The 15,796-nt window shown below is 38.1% G+C and overlaps 1 protein-coding gene across 1 annotated transcript in view; it reads right to left on the bottom strand.

The window, feature by feature from the left end:
• The window catches only part of TMEM178B (transmembrane protein 178B), a 734,113-nt gene that overhangs the window by 26,797 nt on the left and 691,520 nt on the right, over positions 1-15,796 (bottom strand). The window contains exon 3 of the mRNA XM_053718998.1: positions 2,260-2,397. Within this exon, the coding sequence (XP_053574973.1) occupies positions 2,260-2,397 (138 nt within the window). The remainder of the gene's footprint in view (positions 1-2,259; positions 2,398-15,796) is intronic.

Raw genomic sequence — 15,796 nt, 5'->3', positions numbered from 1 at the left:
TTGGGTATTGGAAAAGCGTTGGGGTGCACCGGGACCTCTAGGAACTTGTCCATCTTGCACAATTTTTCTGGGATGACCAAGTTGTCACAATCATCCAGAGTAGATAGCACCTCCTTAAGCAGTGCGGGGAGATGCTCTAATTTAAATTTAAATGTCACAACATCAGGTTCTGCCTGCTGAGAAATTCTTCCTGAATCAGAAATTTCCCCATCTGACAAAACCTCCCTCATAGCCACTTCAGATTGGTGTGAGGGTATGACAGAGCAATTATCATCAGCGCCCTCCTGCTCTACAGTGTTTAAAACAGAGCAATCGCGCTTTCTCTGAAATGCAGGCATTTTGGATAAAATATTTGCTATGGAGTTATCCATTACTGCTGTCAATTTTTGCATAGTAACAAGCATTGGCGCGCTAGAAGTACTAGGGGTCTCCTGCGTGGGCAAAACTGGTGTAGACACAGAAGGAGATGATGTAGAACTATGTCTACTCCCTTCATCTGATGAATCATCTTGGGCAACTTTACTATCTGTGGCAGTACTGTCCTTACTTTGTTTGGACGCTATGGCACAATTATCACACATATTTGAAGGGGGAGACACTTTGGCTTCCATACACACAGAACATAGTCTATCTGAAGGCACAGACATGTTAAACAGGCTTAAACTTGTCAATAAAGTACAAAAACCGTTTTAAAACAAAACCGTTACTGTCTCTTTAAATTTTAAACAGGGCACACTTTATTACTGAATATGTGAAAAACTATGAAGGAATTGATCAAATTTAACCAAATTTTCACCACAGTGTCTTAAAGCATTCAAAGCATTGCAACCCAATTTTCAGGCTGTTAACCCTTAAAATGTGGAAACCGGAGCCTTTTACAGTTTTAACCCCTTTACAGTCCCAGCCCCAGCCTTTGCTGCGACTTCACAAAACCCAGGGGAGTATACGATACCAAATGAAGCCTTCTAGGAACCTTTTCAACTAATTCCAGACCCATACACATGCAGCTGCATGTATTGCTCTCAAAAGTAACTGCGCAGTAATGGCGCGAAAATGAGGCTCTGCCTACTACAGAGAAGGCCCTTCCTGACTGAGAAGGTGTCTAAACCAGTGCCTGACGTAAAAAAACGTTCCCCAAAGTTATAAGGTGTGAATTTCAACATCAAACTGTATAAAATGCCTAAATAAAGCAATCGATCTAGCCCATAAAAGTGTCTACCAGTTTTATAGTCCATATTAAGCCCTTTATTCTGTTTGAGACTAAGAAAATGGCTTACCGATCCCCATGAGGGGAAAAATGACAGCCTTCCAGCATTACACAGTCTTGTTAGAAATATGGCTAGTCATACCTTAAGCAGAAAAGTCTGCCAACTGCTCCCCCCAACTGAAGTTATCTCATCTCAACAGTCCTGTGTGGGAACAGCAATCGATTTTAGTTACTGCTGCTAAAATCATACTCCTCTCACAAACAGAACTCTTCGTCTTTTTCTGTTTCAGAGCAAATAGTACATACCAGCACTATTTTAAAATAACAAACTCTTGATAGTAGAATAAAAACTACAACTAAACACCACATACTCTTCACCATCTCCGTGGAGATGCTACTTGTTCAGAGCGGCAAAGAGAATGACTGGGGGGGCGGAGCCTGGGAGGGACTATATGGACAGCTTTTGCTGTGCTCTTTGCCATTTCCTGTTGGGGAGGAGAATATTCCCACAAGTTATGGATGACGCCGTGGACCGGACACACCAATGTTGGAGAAATAGCAACACAGCAGGCTAAAAATAACTATAGTTACTAATCAACTGATTAATTAACCTGTGTTCAAGTCTAGACGTCCTGAAAATGTTGCTGTTAGTGTGCCCTGAGGTCTGGTATTTAGAAGCTCTACCATAGACCATAAGAAAGCTCTCCACCTGTTCCTGTATATTCTGTCGGTCTGATAAAATGCGGAAAATGGCAAACTGAATAATTCCTCTAGTTTATCCACAGTTGTCAAGTATAGTAACACTACTAAACAGTGTAACATTTATTCTGTTTGGGGTACTTTCTCCTGATCACTCTATGGCACCAATAGCAATTCAGATCTGTGCAAAAACATTGTATACAATCTCCATTGCATTAAGCCTCAATTACTTAAGATGTAAATGTAAAACTATATGCACGGAAGCATTATATACAGTATATTATTGAGCGTTAATAAAGAAATATATATGCAGTTTAAATAAAGCACATATTAGTTGCCAAAGGTCAACTTACCTCCCATGAGAAAGAGAAGCCCAGCTACATACTGCATGAGTCCCCTGTCCCAGCAACATCCTAACACTCCAATTATCCAGCCAAAGAGAATGATTGCTACTGCCATGCCCATAAAGCCAGCTGTCATTCTACGGAGATCTGCAATGAGAATGGAAAGACACGGTAAAAGGAGATTAAACATAACCATCGGAACAATACCTATATCTAACAGCAATGTCTTTCTATCCAGGGGTAGACTGACAACTCATGAGGCCCCCGGCCAAAAAATAAAATTAGTGTACTGGTAGGGAAATTCAAAGATGGCCGCCACCAGTAAACACTGCCAATATGCAAGCGCGCAATAGAAGCCCACCTGCATTGACATACAACAGCAACCATGTTTGAACAGTCACTATGAGATGTATTTTTCTAAACCAGGGATGGGGAACCTTGGACCTCCAGATGTTTCAGAACTACATTACCCATGATGCTTAGGCACTCTGAAGTCCAGTTGAGCATCATGAGAAATGTAGTTCTGAAAGATCTGGAGGGTCAAGGTTTCCTATCCCTGGTCTAAACCATCCATTTCTCAGTCTATATATTTGATATCAAACTCAATTGCTATATGGCTTTGAAGCTTCGCTTGTCTGCTAGACCTTGGCTGTTAACTTAATCTCTTGTATATGTAACATGTAATACATGTGCTACAATTTTACTTTACTAAAATAAAGCCTTAATAATTACATATATTGTTTAGTAGCTAGGATTACCTTGAGCCATGAAATCATCCTCACTTTATGTCCTTGTACAGTTATATAGCAGTTGATTTAAAACTCATAATAAACTTTCAGGGCTCAACAAACCCCACTTACTGATGTCCCTTTGTCTAGATTTGTATTAATGTTCATGGAAACTGACAAACATATTTCCACAATCCACCTGGGAAATTGTATTCAGGTTTACATTGTAAAAAATTGTATTCAGGTCTATTAATAAATAAGCTAAAGCAGGTGTTTTTATACATTCTATTACTCTTTAATAGTTTGTATAGGGGTTTTAAAAAAAGAACATATGAAATAAGGTACAAACAAATAAATCAAACTAATAACAAATGTATTACATCGGATGCAAATATCTGTCCTTTGTGACAAAATGTCTTTAAATACGAGTTAACTTGTTACATCATCCATGTTACTAAAGGGATATGTCCCCAACATTTTATTTTTATGATTCAGATAGTGTGCACAATTGAAAAAAAAATAATCCAATAACTATTTTCAAATTTACTTTGTTCTTTTGGTATGTTTTGTTGAAAAGCAGGTAGGTAGGTTTAGGAGTATGCATGTATCTGGAGTAATATATGGCAGCAGCTGGACAGATAGCTCAGCATGCTAAGGCACTGTGGCTGAGCTCTGTAGCAACCCAAGGGTTGCAGGTTCGATCCCCGGAAAGGTCCACTCAGCCTTTCATCCTTCCAAGGTCAATAACATGAGCAGTGCCTTGAGACCCTTATGGTGATAAGCTACGCTTTACAAGTACCACATACATACATATTACATTATACATTTGCAAGAGAACTAGATGGCAATAGTGTTTGTTGCCATAGACATTAAATACCCATAGCAATATTACCAAGTGTAATATAATGGAAATCTAGGCTGACACATTTTCTGTTAGTAATGATACAATTTCTATATATTTAACTGAATACAGTAAGACAGTGTGAAGTATACAGGTGGTGCATCGATCTCTGGCAGGCATATAGTTATATTTTGAATATAAAATTGTATGCAACATAAACTATTCATCGTGAAGGCTAAGGCTGAGCTCTTCTTGCAGGAGATACTCACTGAGTTAGGCCCTTGATAATGCCTAGTTAATGAAAGATTTAAAATAACCTGCAATTCATGAGCAGGATTCACAGAGTACCGCGTCTTTCAGTTGGTAGTGCCGGAAGTAAAAACACCACAAGGTCACCCAATACTTCTCATTGAGCCGCAAATCACAGGCAAACAGGGATAATGTCTAACGCGTTTTGCGCCCTCTAGTGGTGCTTACTCATAGACTCATAGCCTATGAGTGAGCGCCACTAGAGAGTGAAATGCGTTAGATGCTATCCCTGTTTGCCTGTTTTCCATGACTGTGGACTTTTTACCAGTTGTGGATTTCAATAAATTTGTGGATTTTATATTTTCCTTACACCTTGAGTGCCTCCTTTTTCCTGTCACCTGTAATTCATCTCTTTGTGAATAGAGCCCTGAACATTGCTCACTTCAGAACATGATGGAGAAGAGGCACAAACAGTAGAGCTTCCAACCTATGGCAGTCCCATTAAATCCAAGACAGTTGTAATCACTGCTAAAAGGTTATCTATGTTTGCTACTTATTAGCTAACTGGCTGCTCCTGCTCAGTGACGGTAATGCTTGCAGCTGCAAGGGTTAGGCACACAGATAGCTAGTTAGCATTACAAAAATGCATAGATGCTCTAACAAATTATAGCATGTCATTTTTTGGATTAGAGTGCCATTTTAGATAAAATAATATTATAAGCAAACTGCTATGTTTTCAGTGGCAGTGATTGGGTTAATTGGAAATTAATAATGTGTTGGGGAAGCTGGGGCACTTAGGAGGACAATGTTTTGATTTGCCTCAGATGCCCCACACATGTAAATACCGCATTATTTCAGTACTGTGCATAAAGGGACACTAAACCCACATTTTTTATTCAGATAGAACATGCAATTTTAAGCAACTTTCTTATTCACTCCTATTATCAAATTTTCTTCGTTCTCTATCTATCTTCATTTGAAAAAGCAGGAATCTAAGCTAAGCAGCAGGCCCATTTTTGGTTCAGAAACCCTGAGCAGCACTTGCTGATTGGTGGGTACATTTAGCCACCAATCAGCAAGCGCAACCCAAGTTCTGAACCAAAAATGGTCCGGCTTCTTAGCTTAGATTACTGCTTTTTCAAATAAACATAGCAAGAAAACGAAGAAAACTTCTTTAGAAAGTTTACTAAATTAGAAAGTTGCTTAAAATTGCATGCTCTATCTGAATCATTGAAGAAAAAAATTGGGGTTTAGTATCCCTTTAACTAATGAACTTCAGCAGAGTGTGCACTGAAAATCTAGATTTATACAGGATCTTGACGGGGGAATTTATTAACTCCTGGCATCTGATTGGCTCAGAATAGTCTAGAATACTATAGTTTGTTTTTGGCTGTAGATTGTCAGTTGTGAATTAAAAACAGAACAACAACTCACTATAAAATCAAGGAAAGAGATACCTAAGACATTACTGGAAATACCATTGCACAAAATGTTTCCTTAATAATATGTGCCATCCTCTCTGAACATCCTCAATTCATTGCTGCAAAGCAAAACTGATAACCAGATGGCAGATTCTAATATATCAAAACCTGGCAGCAGGCTTGTTTGAAGCTTCTGTGCCCCTAGGCAACTGCCAGTTGTACCTTAAAGGGAATCATACTCTCTATATAAATCTCAAACTTAGCAAGGGATATGTCCAAAAAAATGTTTTGAAGGGGACTTCCCAGAGGCCCACTGTTGTTGTGGACAGGGCAGCAATGGGAGGGGCTTGCCCAATTGTTAGTTGGTGGGACTGGTTGGTTAGACTGGGCAGTTAGATGTGCCATGGGTGTAGCTGGTCTAGGTAGAGTGAAGTGGGAAAATGAGAACCAATCACAGTTGAGGGGCACATAGAGGGCAGCCATTTGGCTGGGGGGCTTAGTGCTCCCCTGCCCCCGACAACACCACTAAATTAATTAAACTTGAATGGTCTATTTTCAATGAGGAATCTTATTCCGGAAGTTATTTCACATAGAAATCCACTTTCAAGGTTTGTATTTTGTAAAATAAATATAAACAAACATTTCCACTCTGATTAATTTAATCAGTCAAATTGATTGTCAGGAAACATGAGTCTGGAGGTTTACAACAGTACAAACATCCTGAGATTTGTTAATTCACAACCTCAGCATCACACAAACTTTGTTCTTCTTTTACAATTAATGTAACATAAAGCTAAACTTAAAGGGACAGTCTAGTCAAAATTAAACTTTCATGATTCATATAGGGCATGCAATTTTAAACAACTTTCCAATTTAGCTTTATCATCAAACTTGCTTTGTTCTTTTGGTATTTTTTGTTGAAAGCTAAAACCTAGGTTAGCTCATATGCTAATTTCTAAGCCCTTGAAGGTCACCTCTTATCTCAGGGCATTTTGACAGTTTTTCACAGCTAGACAGCACTAGTTCATGTGTGCCATATAGATAGCGTACTCACTCCTGTGGAGTTATTTATAAATCAGCACTGATTGGCTAAAATGCAAGTCTGTAAAAAGAACTGAGATTAGAGGGCAGTCTGCAGAGGCTTAGATACAAGGTAATCACAGAGGTAAAAAGTTTATTAATATAACCTTGTTGGTTATGCGAAACTGGGTAATGGGTAATGGGATTATCTATCTTTTTAAACAATAAAAATTCTGGTGTAGATTGTCCCTTTAAGTTATTTATTCTGGAGGAGCAAATTGATGGTACTGTGTACTATTTGTGTAAAAAAACAAAACACAAAAAGGACCTATCAAAAATCCCTCTATGAGGTGCTGCCTTCCCCTATGTACTTATAGTTATTACTATTTTAGAAAGTAAGAAGAAAGAAAAGTGGAGGGGAATGGGAATTGATGGCGCACAATCTTTAACTAAATTGCGGCTAGATTTAGAGTTTTGTCGGTAACGACCCGCGTAGCTAACGCTGGCTTTTTTCTGGCCGCACCTTTAAAATAACTCTGGTATTTAGAGTCCACAGAATGGCTGCGTTAGGCTCCAAAAAAGGAGCGTATAGCATATTTAACGCAACTTCAACTCTCGATACCAGAGTTGCTTACGGACGCGGCCAGCCTCAAAAACGTGCTCGTGCACGATTCCCCCATAGGAAACAATGGGGCTGTTTGATCTGAAAAAACACCTGCAAAAAAGCCGCGTTCAGCTCCTAACGCAGCCCCATTGTTTGCTATGGGGAAACACTTCCTACGTCTGCACCTAACACTCTAACATGTACCCCGAGTCTAAACACCCCTAACCTTACACTTATTAACCCCTATTCTGCCGCCCCCGCTATCGCTGACCCTTGCATATTATTATTAACACCTAATCTGCCGCTCCGTAAACCGCCGCTACTTATATTATCCCTATGTACCCCTAATCTGCTGCCCCTAACACCGCCGACCCCTATATTATATTTATTAACCCCTAATCTGCCCTCCACAACGTCGCCTCCACCTGCCTACACTTATTAACCCCTAATCTGCCGAGCGGACCGCACCGCTATTATTATAAAGTTATTAACCCCTAATCCGCCTCACTAACCCTATAATAAATAGTATTAACCCCTAATCTGCCCTCCCTAACATCGCCGACACCTAACTTCAATTATTAACCCCTAATCTGCCGACTGGAGCTCACCGCTATTCTAATAAATGTATTAACCCCTAAAGCTAAGTCTAACCCTAACACTAACACCCCCCTAAATTAAATATAATTTTAATCTAACGAAATTAATTAACTCTTCTTAAATAAATTATTCCTATTTAAAGCTAAATACTTACCTGTAAAATAAATCCTAATATAGCTACAATATAAATTATAATTATATTATAGCTATTTTAGGATTAATATTTATTTTACAGGTAACTTTGTATTTATTTTAACCAGGTACAATAGCTATTAAATAGTTAAGAACTATTTAATAGCTAAAATAGTTAAAATAATTACAAATTTACCTGTAAAATAAATCCTAACCTAAGTTACAATTAAACCTAACACTACACTATCAATAAATAAATTAAATAAAATACCTATAATTATCTACAATTAAACCTAACACTACACTATCAATAAATAAATTAAATACAATTCCTACAAATAAATACAATGAAATAAACTAACTAAAGTACAAAAAATAAAAAAGAACTGTTACAAAAAATAAAAAAATATTTACAAACATTAGAAATATATTACAACAATTTTAAACTAATTACACCTACTCTAAGCCCCCTAATAAAATAACAAAGCCCCCCAAAATAAAAAAATGCCCTACCCTATTCTAAATTACTAAAGTTCAAAGCTCTTTTACCTTACCAGCCCTGAACAGGGCCCTTTGCGGGGCATGCCCCAAGAAGTTCAGCTCTTTTGCCTGTAAAAAAAAACATACAATACCCCCCCCCAACATTACAACCCACCACCCACATACCCCTAATCTAACCCAAACCCCCCTTAAATAAACCTAACACTAAGCCCCTGAAGATCTCCCTACCTTGATTCGTCTTCACCCAGCCGAGCCAAATTCTTCATCCAAGCGGAGCAAGAAGAGGTCCTCCATCGGTAGAAGTCTTCATCCAAGCGGGGCAGAAGAGGTCTTCCATCCGATTGAAGTCTTCATCCAAGCGGAATCTTCTATCGTCATCCATCCGGAGCGGAGCGGCAGCATCCTGAAGACCTCCGACGCGGAACATCCATCCTGGCCGACGACTGAACGACGAATGACGGTTCCTTTAAATGACGTCATCCAAGATGGCGTCCCTCGAATTCCGATTGGCTGATAGGATTCTATCAGCCAATCGGAATTAAGGTAGGAATATTCTGATTGGCTGATGGAATCAGTCAATCAGAATCAAGTTCAATCCGATTGGCTGATCCAATCAGCCAATCAGATTGAGCTTGCATTCTATTGGCTGTTCTGATCAGTGGGTGGTGGGTTGTAATGTTGGGGGGGTATTGTTTTTTTTTTTTTACAGGCAAAAGAGCTGAACTTCTTGGGGCATGCCCCGCAAAGGGCCCTGTTCAGGGCTGGTAAGGTAAAAGAGCTTTGAACTTTAGTAATTTAGAATAGGGTAGGGCATTTTTTTTATTTTGGGGGGCTTTGTTATTTTATTAGGGGGCTTAGAGTAGGTGTAATTAGTTTAAAATTGTTGTAATATTTCTAATGTTTGTAAATATTTTTTTATTTTTTGTACTTTAGTTAGTTTATTTCATTGTATTTATTTGTAGGAATTGTATTTAATTTATTTATTGATAGTGTAGTGTTAGGTTTAATTGTAGATAATTATAGGTATTTTATTTAATTTATTTATTGATAGTGTAGTATTAGGTTTAATTGTAACTTAGGTTAGGATTTATTTTACAGGTAAATTTGTAATTATTTTAACTATTTTAGCTATTAAATAGTTCTTAACTATTTAATAGCTATTGTACCTGGTTAAAATAAATACAAAGTTACCTGTAAAATAAATATTAATCCTCAAATAGCTATAATATAAATATAATTTATATTGTAGCTATATTAGGATTTATTTTACAGGTAAGTATTTAGCTTTAAATAGGAATAATTTATTTAAGAAGAGTTAATTAATTTCGTTAGATTTAAATTATATTTAACTTAGGGGGGTGTTAGTGTTAGGGTTAGACTTAGCTTTAGGGGTTAATACATTTATTAGAATAGCGGTGAGCTCCAGTCGGCAGATTAGGGGTTAATAATTGAAGTTAGGTGTCAGCGATGTTAGGGAGGACAGATTAGGGGTTAATACTATTTATTATAGGGTTAGTGAGGCGGATTAGGGGTTAATAACTTTATTATAGTAGCGGTGCGGTCCGCTCGGCAGATTAGGGGTTAATAAGTGTAGACAGGTGGAGGCGACGTTGAGGGGGGCAGATTAGGGGTTAATAAATATAATATAGGGGTCGGCGGTGTTAGGGGCAGCAGATTAGGGGTACATAGCTATAATGTAGGTGGCGGCTCTTTGCGGTCGGCAGATTAGGGGTTAATTATTGTAGGTAGCTGGCTGCGACGTTGTGGGGGGCAGGTTAGGGGTTAATAAATATAATATAGGGGTCGGCGGTGTTAGGGGCAGCAGATTAGGGGTACATAAGTATAACGTAGGTGGCGGTCGGCAGATTAGGGGTTAAAAAAATTTAATCGAGTGTCGGCGATGTGGGGGGGCCTCGGTTTAGGGGTACATAGGTAGTTTATGGGTGTTAGTGTACTTTAGAGCACAGTAGTTAAGAGCTTTATGAACCGGCGTTAGCCCAGAAAGCTCTTAACTACTGACTTTTTTCTGCGGCTGGAGTTTTGTCGTTAGATTTCTAACGCTCACTTCAAACACGACTCTAAATACCGGAGTTAGAAAGATCCCATTGAAAAGATAGGATACGCAATTGACGTAAGGGGATCTGCGGTATGGAAAAGTCGCGGCTGAAAAGTGAGCGTTAGACCCTTTTTTGAATGACTCCAAATACCGGCGGTAGCCTAAAACCAGCGTTAGGAGCCTCTAACGCTGGTTTTCACGGCTACCGCCAAACTCCAAATCTAGACCTATGTAAGTATAAAAACTAAAATGTATTATTAATGTTAAAAAAAATATATAGGTAAATTCCAACTCAGACAAACTCAGTCTGAGTAGTCGGATATAGAGCCAACAATTAAGGGGAACAATAAATACTATTTGAAATTAAACCATAAACTATGGCTAATTGGAAATACTCAGTTACTCAGATGGATAAGCCATAGCACTGACAACATGAAGTGGACAAACAAACAGACATATAAAAGACGTCCCATTTACAGCATGTCCCCCAAGTATTCCTGGCCAACAAACAGGAACCTCGGCATAGGTCTGGGGGGCATGAGAACTGTGGGATCGAAAGACAATTACACAGCACACAGACGTGTTTCGGCCCGTAAACGGGCCTTTCTCAATGTGGTACGTATAAAGTACAATACTTCTTTTTTTACAGTATTAAACTAACAGTTCCATTCTAAATATACCCAATCATTATTTTGTTCGTTCATTCCATGTTGGAAAACAGTATCTCACCATATGAGAGTATACATTACATCCCCCGCAGGGGATTGAACCATTGTATATTGGTTGTGATTGAAATGACTAGACACCAAAGAGTCTTTTAAAATTGTCGCTCTCCTATATGTAAAACTAGGAATTTTTGGTAAGATTGATTGTAGATCTTCATCTGATAGTAAGACATGCCAATGTTTCCGAAATATCTTGTATACTTCTGGGCTAGCTGAATTATATGTGGAAATAAATCTCACCAAATAATTATTATTGGAGTCCTCTGTTTCATTTTTCTTTTTGGGGTATAGTAGATCTCCTTGAATGTGTTGTAGGACCCTATAGTAAGCTCTAGCTAGACATTTTGTTGAATAATATTGTACTTTATACGTACCACATTGAGAAAGGCCCGTTTACGGGCCGAAATGTGTCTGTGTGCTGTGTAATTGTCTTTTGATCCCACAGTTCTCATGCTCCCCAGACCGATGCCAGACCGATCCCTGTTTGTTGGACGGGAATACTTGGGGGACATGCTGTAAATGGGACGTCTTTTATGTGTCTGTTTGTCCACTTCATGTTGTCAGTGCTATGGCTTATCCATCTGAGGAACTGAGGGTTTCCAATTAGCCATAGTTTATGGTTTAATTTCAAATAGTATTTTGTATTCCCCTTAATCGTTGGCTCCATATCCGACTATTCACACTGAGTTTGTCTGAGTTGGAATTTACCTATATTTGTTTTTTAACATTAATAATAAACTTTAGATATTATACTGATCAATTTGTGTGCCTACAATTCCCATTCCTTTTTCTTCTTACTTTCTAAAATAGTAATACCTTTAGTTATTTGCAATGTTGAGAAAGTTGAGGGCACTAGGAGAGAAGTAGTTTGAAATACTTGAAATGGGGAAGGTTGTTTTTAATTGTGGTAAAAAAAACATCAGGACTGTGGCAGTTCTCTGTATTGTGGTGGCGGTGACAGTAAAGTTTCTATGGTGTGGGGTTACTAAGACAACAGTGGCTTAGAATATGTAAGGTGTGGAAAATGGATGTAAGGGTTAATTGGAGTGAAGCTATTTGTAATGAGGAGGTCAATGGTAAAGTAAACAGTACTACTGATGCTTGGATGAGGGGCAGTTAAGGTTAAACTGATGGTGGTTTAACTCAATGCAGAGGATTATTCCTCCTTCCCTTTTGATCCTCTGTACTAACCAAATATGTAAGGTGTGGAAAATAGCTGGAAGGGTTAATTGGAGTGAAGCTATTTGTGGTGAGGAGGTCAATGCTAAAGTAAGCAGTACTACTGATGCTTGGATGAGGGGCAGTTAATGTTAAACTGTTGGTGGTTTAACTCAATGCAGAGGATTATTCCCCCTTCCCTTTTGATCCTCTGTACTAACCAAATTGCTGGTATATAAAAAGGTCAACATTTTTTGTGAGCAGCTCCCATATAAAGTAATCGCTGACTGTCATCATTACTTGGAAGCTGCCACAGTGCTTAAATTGCCAACTTGGTTGCAGTACTCAGCTGCATTCAAACCAGCTTGCATGGGATCTTGCCCTAAAAATGTAATTTGCTATTTTTATAATCAGTACACTAAAGGGTGATTACAGTATTAATGATTCATTTATTAACTTTATTTAGTGTTTATACCACTGAGCAGTGTTTTAACTGTACAAATATTTATCTAAAGTAAAAAATCCCTAACATTATTGTACTGACATGTAGCATCAATATTCTTTTGCCCAATTACTGCAAATCTTATCATTTGCATTTCCATCGCAGGAAGGAGTTGCTGATTGAGAATGAAGCAGAACAAATATGTTCTAAAAATATCAAAACATTTAGTAAATTGTGTTGGGAAAACATGAGCAAAATCTTAAATATATTTTAGCATTTGTACCTAACCTCCTATAGTGCTGTTAAGATTATAAACAGTGTGTTCCTGCCATCTGCATATTATCAGGAGCTGACGCTGGGAAGATTAAGAATGTTTATACACCCAGCATTCTGTGTGCGAGTTAGATAACTACTGCAAAAATATTGAGGAAAAACATCATCTGTAGTCATAGGAATAGGGAAATATGCTCTCCAGGTAAAGGAAATAGAAGGGACTGTATAATATGAAGCTACATTTGTATTATTAATACAATATGTATAAAAACATACATTTTTTAACAACCTGATACATAGTTTTGCAGTTATTATCTGTTAAAGCCAATTAGGTAAAGATATGTAGCAGAGTTAGCATTTAGAATTCAGCAGAGGGCATTTCCAGCTCTGAGAATTAAAAAATCCCAAATTACATAAAGAAAGCAAAATAAATAATTAAAATATATTGCAATTTTTTTTTCATGAATCAGATACAAAGGGGCCGAATTATCAAGCTTGGAACGGACAGACATTGCCAGAAATCAAACAGATTGAATACGATCGGGTTTATTGACACCCCCTGCTAGCGGCCACAAATCTGCAGGGGGCGGTATGGCACCAGCAGTTCACAAGAACTGCTGGTGCAATGATAAATGCAGAGAGCATATGCTGTCGGCATTTATCGATGTGCAGCGGACATGATCCGCAATATCGGATCATGTCCGCTCGCATCATGTTAAATAGGCCCCAAAATGTGATTTTAAACAACTTTCTAATTTACTTCTATTATCATTTTTTCTTTGTTCATTTTTTATCCTTTTGTTGACAAGCAGGGATGTAAGCTCAGGAGCGTGCACGTGTCTGGACCACTATATGGCAGCAGTTTATCCATTTGCAAGATCACTAGAGACAAGCAGGGACGTAAGCTCAGGAGCGTGCATGTGTCTGGACCACTATATGGCAGCAGTTTATCCATTTGCAAGATCACTAGATGACAGCACTATTTACTGCTATGTAGTGCTTCAGATGCCTACCTAGGTATCTCTTCAACAAAGTATAACATTTGTACGAAGCAAATTTGATAATAGAAGTAAATTGGAAGCTTTTTTAAAACTGTTCTGTCTCAATCACAAAAGAAAATGTCTGGGTTTCATATCCCTTTAGTGCTTGAGAGATAGACACATACAAATGAAATGGTCTTAAAGGGACATAAAAGTCTAATTTAACATGCACAATAGTACATTTCCTATGGCTTTACAACCCATTAAGAACACTTATCTGCAGTGGCATAAGAACACTACTTTGCAGGGATTAAACACATAATACAACCATTTGTTTAATGGAATGTTTAAGATGCCCAAATTAGTTTTCTGATACAAAGAGAACATCAGGGTCAGGATACGTACACCGGAAATCTACAAGAGGCATATTTCTAAATATTTCAATGCTGGCTTTTACAGGAGCAAAAGAGACACAAGCAAATGTAAAGGTTCAGCAGGTGAAATCCAGAAAATATTATGGTAAAGGAACATTCCAGTCAAAACTGAAATGCACATAGATGAATTATATTTTTAAACAGAAACATATTTACAATTCTTCTAGTAAAGGTTATCACTGTTTATAGTGTTAACATTTTTCTCTGCACGTGCATGTGAAGCATAGCTAGATATTTTCAGTGCACCAGCATTTTAAATACTGCAGCTGCTCATATAGCTAGTGGGGCTTGTATCATGTCTACAATAATGCAAATTGAGTCATTACTAGACAATATTAGCACCTTAGGCTGAGTTTAAAATGCTGGTGCACAGAGCATACTTAAATACACCCGAGACAGCTATAGCTATTGCTAGAAGCATTTTTGCTAATACGTGTATGTTACAAAACTGCTTTTATTCAGAAATTAAATGCACCGGTAGCCATTCCAATTTTGTCTGGAATATCCCTTTAAGAAGTACTTCTCTAGCTATTTATTAGGAATCATATTCTAATAAATCAGAATGCTTTTTCTGTCACTTATTTGAAGTGACATAAAAAGTCCTCACATTGTAATGCTCAATTTTAAGTAATTCTGTTATTATGATTATTATACTTAAAACTAGTGCTTACAGTACCCATCAACAACATCTTCTGTCTGTCTCCAGAAAAGCCCCAAAAGCCCTGCTAACTGTGGTGCTTACAACTGCTCACAAAACAGTGTGCTTGAAGCCACATAAGATACAGGAGTAATGCTGGGAGATTTGGAGGCAGCGGTACCTTTGGTACCTTCTGGGGGTCCATTATGACTATTAACAAGTAATAAAACACAAAACTCATCCTTCATGATTGAAATAGAGCATATTATTATTATTATTATTAATTTGTAGAGTGCCAACAGATATCAGAGCACTTAAAACATAAGTAAGATAATAAATATTAGTGCATGTTATATGCATCCCTGAACAGTAGAGTATTTAACGAGTGCTTGAAAGTTTAAAAACTAGAAGAAAGTCATGTGGAGCGAGGCAGAGAGTTCCACAAAATAAGGGCCAGTCTGGAGAAGTCCTGTAGAGGGGAATGGGAGGAGGTAACAAGAGAGAAGGAGGTCATGAGCATTGGGAAGGGGACGGGAGGGAGAGTATCTGGGTTGAGATATAGGGGGAAGCAGTGTTTTTGGGAGCCTTGTCAGTCAGGATTTTGTGTTTTATTCTGGAGGTTAGAGGAAGCCAGTGAATGGATTAGCAGAGAGGTGCAGCAGATGAGAAGTGATGTGTAAGGAAGATCAGCCTGTCAGAGGAATTTATTATGGTTTGTAAGGGAGATAAACGGAAGCTAGGCAGGCCA

The sequence above is a fragment of the Bombina bombina genome, chromosome 6 (genome assembly GCF_027579735.1).
Source record: "Bombina bombina isolate aBomBom1 chromosome 6, aBomBom1.pri, whole genome shotgun sequence".
Lineage (NCBI taxonomy): Eukaryota > Metazoa > Chordata > Amphibia > Anura > Bombinatoridae > Bombina > Bombina bombina.
The sequence above is the reverse complement of the archived record's forward strand: the minus strand, read 5'-3'. Positions and strand labels throughout refer to the sequence as shown.